The sequence below is a fragment of the Charadrius vociferus genome, unplaced genomic scaffold (genome assembly GCF_000708025.1).
Source record: "Charadrius vociferus isolate BGI_N301 unplaced genomic scaffold, ASM70802v2 scaffold2, whole genome shotgun sequence".
Lineage (NCBI taxonomy): Eukaryota > Metazoa > Chordata > Aves > Charadriiformes > Charadriidae > Charadrius > Charadrius vociferus.
This window is the reverse complement of record NW_009647595.1, coordinates 4,353,639-4,364,182: the sequence shown is the minus strand read 5'-3', so window position 1 is coordinate 4,364,182 and position 10,544 is coordinate 4,353,639. Positions and strand designations below refer to the sequence as shown.

General features: G+C 40.1%; 1 protein-coding gene across 1 annotated transcript in view; it reads right to left on the bottom strand.

Annotated features, from left to right (window-relative positions):
- Positions 1-10,544, bottom strand: part of FER1L6 (fer-1-like family member 6) — a 68,875-nt gene that overhangs the window by 16,286 nt on the left and 42,045 nt on the right. Inside the window, exons 25-32 of the mRNA XM_009881005.1 lie at positions 9,855-10,039; positions 8,221-8,343; positions 8,050-8,089; positions 6,304-6,419; positions 5,045-5,176; positions 3,880-4,005; positions 2,714-2,841; positions 793-963 (exon numbers count right to left, since the gene is read on the bottom strand). Of these exons, the coding sequence (XP_009879307.1) occupies positions 793-963; positions 2,714-2,841; positions 3,880-4,005; positions 5,045-5,176; positions 6,304-6,419; positions 8,050-8,089; positions 8,221-8,343; positions 9,855-10,039 (1,021 nt within the window). The remainder of the gene's footprint in view (positions 1-792; positions 964-2,713; positions 2,842-3,879; positions 4,006-5,044; positions 5,177-6,303; positions 6,420-8,049; positions 8,090-8,220; positions 8,344-9,854; positions 10,040-10,544) is intronic.

Below are 10,544 nucleotides of genomic sequence, written 5' to 3'. Positions count from 1 at the left end.
AAAGGATTCAAGTCTACATGTTCTACCTCCAGGACAACATTTAAGGAAGAAGCATTCTGCTTCTCTCGCATGAAGAGGAGAAACTGGGGTTATCTTAGGACTTGGAACAAGGACATAAAGAAATACCTCATACTGGAGATTGAGCTGGCAAGGGACGTCCTGGGGTTTGGTCTGTGCTCCTGGATTGCTTTTTTGCTTTATCCACCCTTTGTTTGTAGATAAAATAACAAAACAACCATAGGAGAAGAACCCCAAACTCCAATCTCCCAGGTTAGTACCCAACACCAGGGGTATGGAGTTATTTTACTTTGAATTTCTCTGCATTAATCTTCACACAAAATGTCATTGAGAGTACAGCTGCGTGACTGGGACCAGGAGCTTGGCACCACTGTCCTGCCAGCAGCCCTGCGCCGCTCCCACTCCTCCAAGTGCCATGCCAGTCCCACCAGCCTTGCTGCAATCACTCCAGTTGCAGCTGAATAACTCAGAGTGGAGTTTAGCCCTGCCATAACCTCTCTGACAGATTATTTTTCATTTGTCCTTTATGCCTGTCCAGAGGCAGTTTATCAAGCACTTATGTTATACAAAGGCTGTTTACTATCTAAAATACTTGGTAAACAAACAGTGTTGTTAATTTTACTGCTAAGCTCTTTGGTGAAATTTAATTAAAATACCTCCTGTGACACTTTTGTGCTGGAGAAAGCATAATATTTAGCCACATCTGGAATTTCTCCTTCAAGTCAAGTAATTCACTGTTTGCTGCTGTCTCTTGTTGTCTGAAGAGGTACTTACATTTCATATTGACTTTGTAACCCACAGGTAGCTCGATGCCTGCTGTAGAAACGATTTTCCAAGTCAATTTTAGTCTCTCCAATGAGATCATCTGTTCCCACAAAGTCATGGTCGTAGATCAGGACTGTGAGCAAGGAATCCTTGGGGAACGTAGCTTGGATTTCAAATGATCTACAGCAAAAAATGAGAACTACGTGCAGTAAAATCAGTTTTGAAGCCTAGAAGACTAAGTTAATGAATACCATGCAAACAACATGTAGACAGCGTCTCTTCTAGTAAGCAGTGAGAAGTCTTTCGTAGTGTTTTTTGTTTTGATGAAATATCTGAACATACTGGAAACACACAGTGCAAAAGTATTTTCTTTCTCCTGCTTCCCCATCACCTCCTGTACACAACTGTTCCTACCTACAGTGGACAGAGCAATGTCACAGAGCTGGTCAGCTGCAATGATTTAACCTGAATCCAACAGAGGTGGAAGTATGGAAATTACAAGGCTAAAGAAGCTGTACGTAAAAGAGTTCTCACATGCTTTTCAGAACCCCCAAAAGGAACACGTGAGTCTTTTCTGTTTTCTTCCAAAAGCTCCAGATTAAATATTGAATATAGGAATCTGGGAGCACCCAACAAAATCAGGCAAAATCTTTAAAACAAGATTCAAAAAAGCAAATGATCAGAACTCCCTTTTCACTCAGTGCATTTTTCAGGGATAGGAATTGTTGTCACTGAGATGTTTAGAGAAGCTGAAAATATAAAACTGATTTTAAAAGGGATTTGACAAACTAGTGGAAGACAGGACACCCTCATCAGCTCAACACTGGCTACAGATTTCTCAAAAGCACAGGCAAAACTGAGCTTTGTCTCCTGAAGGACAAGTTTTGTCCTTTTTCTCAAAGTGATTAAAGTCAATTTTGTAGCAACAGCAGAGCAGTTATGACTGATGCTACAGCTGCAAAGGAGCTGCTGGTCCAGTCACCCCAGTGTTGCCACTGGCAGCAGCAGCAAGGGCTATCCAAATGAACAACCCATTCCTAAACTTGTCTAAAACAAATACAGTGGTGATTTCCCATGCCATCTATATGTATCTATAATAGCTGTGCTTTATGGTTTATCATAATAATGGCCCATTTGCAACCTCTACTAAGGAAGCGCTTAAGTCACAGAAACTGAGATGGCATGTTATGGAGGGACCACTCTGTTCTTGTCTTTTCTCCTTACGCTTTTTTCTTTAAGTCTCTGTTTTTGCAGACAGCACCCTGCCCTAGGGGACTTTCAGTCCAATGTAGTACAGTTTCTCTATCTTAGTGTTCTTACAGAATAACTCCATCCCAGTTCAAAGCATTTTCAACCTTCTTAAAAAAGAGAAAGGTACTGGCAAAAAAAAATCACACCTATTAGCATTAACAATATAACTAAGTATAAAGTATTGATAACACAAAGTTGATGTGTACTGACAATTTGCCTCTGGGTCCCCCATTCAGAAGACTGTGTGGTTTCAAAAAAAAATAGGGTTTTTGTCCTAGTCCTAAATTAATGAGATTTATTTGGCACGTTATTCAACCTGAAATAGCAACAAACATTGTGAAATCACATTTTACTGTACTGATATTTATTTCACTTTAAACTTAACAAATGCATTAATTTGCACAAACAAGATCATTTGTTGTCTCATTTCCTCTCATGCATCATTTTGCAAAACCTCACACAGATTGCATTGCATGATGTGTTTTGACTGGTATGAAAATGAAATAATTTATAATCATACAGGGTGGCACCAATTCTCAACATTTTAACCAGCAGAATTACAAAACATCCAAACAGGCAGAAATTGGCATGTAACAAACACTTTGTAATAGTAACAGCAATATTGGTGGCAGTGATAAAGCAGAAATTGCCCCTTAATATAAAAAAAGCCAACACTGACCTTCCAAAAACTGGGTTTAGCTGCTTGGGGATGTAGTTTTCCCTGTCTTTGATTTCTGTGTTTCCCAGTCTCAGCACAATGTAGGGATCTGACTTGCCATCTGGATCAGCTGGGCTGAGGTTAAATGCCTGTTAGGAAGAAAGACTGTGTCCTCAGGAAGCTTGCTTAAATGCAGCACGGTCACAACACAGGACCATGGGTTTTCTGCCCAGTCCTGGGTGTTCTGGAAGTGCAGGGGGGCTTTGCTTGCCTCATGTGACATAAAATCTGGCATGTACCTCTGCAGGCTACTGGGAAAAGATGATCTGGAGGAGAAGAGAGCTTGCAAAGGTGGAGCAGATGTAAGTGCCGTCCCACCACTAAGATGGAAAAAGAGATGAGCAGGAAAGGCAACGCTGAGGAAGAAGCTGGCTGGCTGCACAAGTGTATGTAGGAATAACAAAAGGTTTCCCAGAAATATTGGTCTAGATCCTTGAAAAGTGCAAAACAACTCCTCAGATTGTATTTATGAGATGGCTTGGAACTCTTCATGTTCAGGGAACAAAGCAACCTCTTCTTGTTCTTCTCTTCTGTTTTGTTTGCCATTGCTTCTTTGCATGCTATTCTTCCCCTCTTAGATCACCTGCAACTGTCTTGTTTCTCTGAAATACCAGCTCCTTCTACTCCTTTCACTTCTCACACCATGCTCTATCATCATGTTGTCCTCCATATTTCTACCTCTTTCTCCACCCTCTAACTTATTCACATCTACCACTTTGTTTACATGCAATTCACAACCCTCATAAAATATGGTCCCATTTCCCCCTTACTGAGAAAGTTTTTAAATGTGTGTCATTTTGAAACAACTCCAGTGATTAAAACTGGCTGCATTTGCATTATGTGGCTAGAACAGGTTGTCCATAGCATGTTAGTTATGTCTCCAGCCTTTTCAGTTGTGTGTGTAAAGTGATTCTCCAGTCTTGTGGCTTATCATGAGGACTATGTAATTTTTTCTACCCTGAACACCCCTTTCTACAACATGAAACATGGTCTGAAATATGACCAAAAAAATTCTACCACATGGGTGAGGATTTTCAGAGGCTTCACTGCAAAGACACTGGACATAAACTGAGTTGAAAAGAAATATCCAAGTTATTTCAAGGTTAAAAGAACATCTATCTACTTACTGCCACAATATAAACCCTGATGAGGACTTTGACGGAGTGGTTTGGTGGTATCCCTTGCAGGATGCGGGGTTGCCCTCTGTCCAGCAAGCTGCCATCCTCAGGACTTGGGTATATGCAGAAGGAGCCCTGGTAATACACTGTCTTTTATCTCCCTCGAAAACAGATCAAGTGCAATACAACAATCCTTTGAATGCAAACAAAACATCACTCGCAGCCCACACTGCAGCACTTATATATACACAAGACATTTTGTGGTACTACTCAAAGGGAACACACAGGCTTCAGTGCACTAAACAACACCTTTAAAAATATCTTTGCTCTATAACATGGTACTATCATCACATCTAGATGAATGCAAGAAGTACTTGCATGCTCTTAGCTCTCTGTTTTATTATTTAAAAGACTAACACCTACAGGTGTTGTAAATCTAGTTTTCTTAGTATTAGTATTCTAAAAATAGTATTTTACCCTTAACTATATATTTGCAAATTGATAATTCCACTGAATTACTTTCACAACAGTGTGACTGGAATCCAGCTATGTTTTTGCAGCCACTATACAACTCATATAAATCAATATTGACTCATGCTGCTGAGTAGCTTATACTGCCTGAAAGCAACCAGCAAGCCATTTGAACAGAAATTTGCATTGCAAACTAATTAAGGTATCAATGAGTTTAACCAGTTCCTCTAAACTACAAAGTGCTTGAAATCCTGCTATCATTATTCATGCTTTGAACTACGTTTTCAGCTTGCCTAATGGTGCCCTGGATCAGGCTGCGCAACTGTTTCCAACTGCAGTAGCTGTGAAGGCCTCCATTTAAATTACTGAAAATTACATATAAGCTGCAGTAACCAATAGCGCAGTAATAAAGTTGCATTAGAGGAATCCGGACTACATAATATATATCTTCTTCCCCTTCTGTGATTTAAAACTTTTTTGTAATTCCTTGTTTCATAACAACAGTGAACATCTGGTGCTGGATGCTGCTTTCATCTACCAGATAATGGAAAAGGAAAAATATGACTCTAGATCCAATAAAAGAGATAACTCCATTTACAACAGACTGTCAATGTCTTTTTCTCTCATCTTCGGTATACCTGAAATATGCATGAAAACATACAGTCTCTAAATTATTACCCATTTAATCAACATTAAAGCTCACCTTAAATTTTCCTATTATTCTGTCTTCAGAGTCAGCATGAACTTCATCATTAGATTTTCCTCTTAAGAGCTGGAAAGTTTTCACCCAGTCCTCAAAGTTATTAAATTCACTCTCCAAGTCTCCTTCATAAATCTTTGAAAATGGGAGAATGCTTATTTTTTGTGGTGCAGTGAATATATTTATAGCAACTTTTTTATTACAGGATGACTGGAAATCCATTTTGACTCAAAATACAGATTTTAATAAAACCAAGGTGTTGCAAAAGTCCTTGAGGAAAATAGTTAATTCCCCACTTAAAACAGGAGCAGTTTTGTCCTTAACCAAAGTCCTTCCCAACTACTGGAATAGCACATTAATGCACAGAGTAGAATTGGCTCTAGAAGGGTCAGAATGAACATTTGTAAGCGCCAGTGTGGGTGAAAAACAGTGTGGATGTGCTGCTCTTTGCTTCTGTTTCCTCTCTGCAATGTGCCTTTGATGTACTGACCTGTTCTGTTATGTTAATGTGTCAGAACACGAAAGCAAAGCCATAAAGTGCTGTGACGACAGAGGTTCAGGATAGGTAAAATGACCAAATCGTTTTTAAAAGGATGGATATTTTTTCAATACTCTCCCCCTGTAATTTATGAAGTGTTATTCAGTGTGAAATAGAAGGGCCTAGACTAGTGCCATCACTTAAAAAATGGATACAGCAGTTTCAAATTCCCCTTCATTCAGCTACAATCTAATCGAAGCACTCCTAATATTTTCAAACTTCCTCATCCCTCCAGTCATTTTGCATGACCCGTACAGTTCTCTTTGAATTCCTTCTATCGTTACCCAACCAAATCTAATGCAAGCTGAATATTACCTTCCCATCAGGGGAGATGCACTAGTGATTGCAGCAATGCCTTCCGTACTCTTTTTTAAGTAATTCTTAATAGTCTGTAATATTTTCAACATAAAATTTGGAACTTCCAAATTCCATGATTTACAGACGAACAACAAAACTGAATTTTCACTTTAATCTCTCTGGGTGCATCTCCACCGGTAAACAGAAGGTCTGAGGCCAAGCAGGCCACATCCACCCTACCAGACCCTGGTTTCCTCTGGGCCCCATGCACTGATCTGCATTATCACTATAATTTTGTGTGTTTTATTAATTTTAAAGTGTCTGAAGTAAATGTAAGGAGCGTTTGCTAAACTCAGACGCTGATGACAAGCTTTGGGAAGACAGTGAATAACAACAGCCTTGCCCCTCAGCCTTACTTCTGTCTTACCTGTAGTGTTGCAAGGTTTGGAGTTTCTTTCTGTTTCTTTTTCAATGTCTTATCCTTCTTCTTTTTGTCTGGGTCCTCTTCTATGATCAATGCAATGTGGTCAGAAGTCTGCTTGTCTGCAGAGATTTCATGACATCACATAGGTTTTTAGTGAGAAAAGCACATCAAATGCTTCAGATAAGGATACAAAATGCATTTTGAAGATTCCCCCTTGCTCTTTCTCCATTCAGTCTTGTACTGCAAGTCACAGGGTCCTCTGTTCTCCCACCGTGCCTCCCAGGCACAGAGGTGGCATTTTGTGCTCTCTGTGGCTAAATTTTCATGATGAACTTTGAGGACCAAGTGCAATGGTGTCCTGTAGCACTCCTTTCCTGATGGTCATCTTCCAGAACAGCCTTCTCCTTCCTCTCTGACACCTCCCAGACCTAAACTAACAAATCTTAACATCTTTTACATAAAAAGGCTTATTTAATACTGGAAGACACTAGTTAGGCTGACTGGTACTAGATCTCAGGTGATCCAAGTCCTTCTCTGCTCAAAGGCATCACAAAATCGAGTGTATCTCACTTTGTGAAAGCCCAGAAGTATGAGAAATGGGAAAAGGTATCTGACCAGCCTCAAGCCAGACTCCAAACACTGAGAAGGTACTTCCTAACAAATAGAGGGTGAGCCCTCAAAAATGGCACTGACATGGTTCAGTGCTTTGGCTGAAATCTGAATTTTGAGTTCAGCTTACTTTCATTTTTTTGAGTAGTTCATGTGTATTTGATATCACTAAACATTTAGAAACATATACACATATATATTATATCAGTGCTGTCCTGTATGTATAATGCTCATCATCATAGGTGAAAATTTGTAACATAAATTACCAGAACACAATTTACAAGATCTGAAGTCATCAGTCAAAACCAATATGCCACAACTGCCTGAATAGCATGTGGATGGATGTCACAATGACAAGTAAATTTATAATTGTAAGTGAGCATCACACCTCTGTAGAACATTTTCTAAGTATTTCCTCCAGAGCAATCTCAACACTTCCCTTAAAACAGAAATCACCTCAGTCACTGGTGAAGTACAGTCAGCTCTGGCAACGGAAGATGCTATAGTTTAATTCTGAATAGTAGCTCTGTGTAAACGTAAACATTTGTTTTCTCAGTACACTCAAGCATTCATATTTGTCCAAAAAAACCCCAAATTCCTAGAATTCTGATTGTGCGAGGACCTGTTAAGCCATGGACTATACCTGTACAGAGACATATATGCATGCACATACACAGAGCCTATTTCTGGCCAATTTTTTTAGGTTCTTGTGTAAAAACTTTCCACTAGACTCTGAGCTAGACACAAAGCTTTTCAGCTATGGAAGTAACATACATGACTACGGAGTCTCCTAGCAGAAGCTATTCCTACATCATTGATCCTGAATTGGATTCAAAAATGAAACTTCTTTTTATGTACCTGTTACAAATGCAACCTCAGATCAGGATAATCTCCACCTTCTATCATTTAGGACTTTGACTTTGCAAATCTTTGTGCATGAGATCCGAATGTCAGGAAACTCATGTTAACCCAACACTGCCTGTAAAGCTTTAACCACCCACCATCTGATCAGCTGCAGAGGAAAGAGCTCAGTATACCGGCAGTACTCTGTTACCAGACATTAATTGTTGACAGTAAAATAGTAGAGAAGCAAAGTATCGGTAGTACAAAATAATAGAAAAATACAAATAGTTTACTTACTGTCTTCAGGTTTTCCCTCACTGGAAAAAATTCCTTTTGCCTTTCAAAAGAAAAAGATGATGGACAAACTCCTCATTATGAATGTAAAACTGAAAAGGAATCATTCAGCAGTAAATCTACTTTTATGACATGGGTCATCTATGAGAGCTTTGGGCATGCTGGGTGACTTACCTGTTGCATTTTGAGCACAGAAGCATAGTATTTTGACCACCAGTCAATAACATTTTCAGCTGATTCATCTGCAATTGTTCTTTTTCTCCTCTTTGTTGATCGTCGGATGGATTTTTTCATATCCTACCAAAGCATGGGGAAAACACCACTGAACTGATTAAAACTAATCACCTGACTCATGACATCAAGCATGAACAGATGTATATGAAGAAAATGTCAACCTCCAAGAACTAAACAAAATGCAATATGAATTAGTGTCTCTGTCTTTCATTCCAGGGCACTTCACCATGATCATCATATTATTAAAGCTATCTCTGTATTACCTACTGATGATGCCAAAACTTTGAACATTTGAGACATTGCCACAGGAGCAACCCGGGCAACAGGCAAACTACACAGACAAATAGGTAATAATGTTTTAAGAGATGTGAACATTCGGATACAAACTGATTTCTCTCACTTCAGTCTGCAAGTATTTTAAGAACTCCCATTTTTACTTTATAGCCTTTTGGAAGAAGAAAGAGTCCCGACAGTTGCTGCAGTTCAGCTGTTCTCTTCTTACAAAAAGCTGAAATAGTATCCTGAAAGTCACCTGCTCATGTGGCAAATCTTACTAACTTTGTTCTTGCCCAAGGATTGGCCCTTGTTAAATACCGTGTTTCATCTTACACCCTTACAGAGAGTTGTCAGCTTGGCCAGGGAGGCTGGAGCAAAGATAGATAATTAGGAATGATAGATAGATAAGTGGGAATGATAATTAACATAACACAGATGGTTAAATTACAGGGTTCCCTTTTCTTACTATACTTTGCTGTCATACATTGAAATTGTTCTGTACCAGATGAAAGATCCAGACTGGTGTGTACATCTAGGAAACAAGACAACCCTGCAGTTTCTTTGACCTCCTAATTATGAAGAATGCTGGAAACATCTGATCACTGAAACATCAAAGGTTAAAGGAGCATGCTTCACATAGCTGCAGAAACAGCTTCTGAAATGAAACTCAGTCCTACATTCTCTGCTTTTACTGTTGTGAATGAAAGAGTGATTGTGATGGGAGAAACTACAGAGAAAGGAGGAGCACATGCATCTGAACAAAAAACAATGTGTACAACCTAGAGCATATACTGTACTCTAAAAGCCATTCTGACCAGAATTACCTTGTTTTCCTGTACTTTTCTATCTTCTTCTACCCATACTGTAAGATCCTTTGGAAACAGACTCTGTGCTCCACATTTGCACAGCATCTAACACAAGGGGGTTTTCATCCCTGCCTAAACACCACGGACACAGAAACAGTCAATCACAGTGACAGTGTTGCAATTAAGTAGACCATTCAAGGCTAGGAAAAGCAAAAATCCTACTATTCCAGTAGTACTGGCCCACGTGCTAGATTATCATCTCACAGAAAAGGAAAGAAAGGAAGTATCTCTAATGGAAGTAACTAAATTATGTGGCGTCAAAGCTGCATTGCTAACTAGGTCACTCAAGGGCCAGCAAGATAGTGTGGGTATTAACATCAGTACCCAGAATTTCTGATCCCAAGATAAGTAGGAGATTACCATTCTATAAGGAAGGGTTAAAGTCTGCAAGACTGCAGCAAAGAGTTAACTGTCAGTTTCAGTTATACCCACCTTCTGTTTTCTGTCTTTCCCTGGTTCAGAGGCAGAGTACTCCGGTTCAGGGGCAGGAAGTGTTGCGAGATGCGGGTCTGGCTCTACCACAGTACATTTACCCTGCTCCACCTCAGCGTAGATGTAATCAGCTAAAAATGGTTCTTCTCGGGATAACTCAGCAGGCTGGGATGACTCAGAAAGAGCTGAAATTGAAACCTGGCAAGTTAGGTAACATTTTGCCGGAAATGCTATCATCGCATTTTATGATCATCAAATTTGAGAGACTTAGATAGATTGGATCATTGGGCCAACATCAATGGTAAGAGTTTCAACAAGGGCAAGTGCCAGGTCCTGCACTTGGGCCACAATAACCCCATGCAGCGCTACAGGCTTGGGGAAGTGTGGCTGGAAAGCTGCCTGGCAGAAAGAGACCTGGGGGTTCTAAGTGACAAGCGGCTGAATATGAGCCGGCAGTGTGCCCAGGTGGCCAAGAAAGCCAATGGCATCCTGGCTTGTATTAGAAATAGCGTGGCCAGCAGAAGTAGGGAGGTGATTGTGCCCCTGTACTCAGCACTGGTGAGGCCACACCTCGAGTATTGTGTCCAGTTTTGGGCACCTCAATACAAGAGAGGTATCGAGGTGCTGGAGCGAGTGCAGAGGAGGGCAACGAAGCTGGTGAAGGGCCTAGCAAACAAATCATATGAAGAG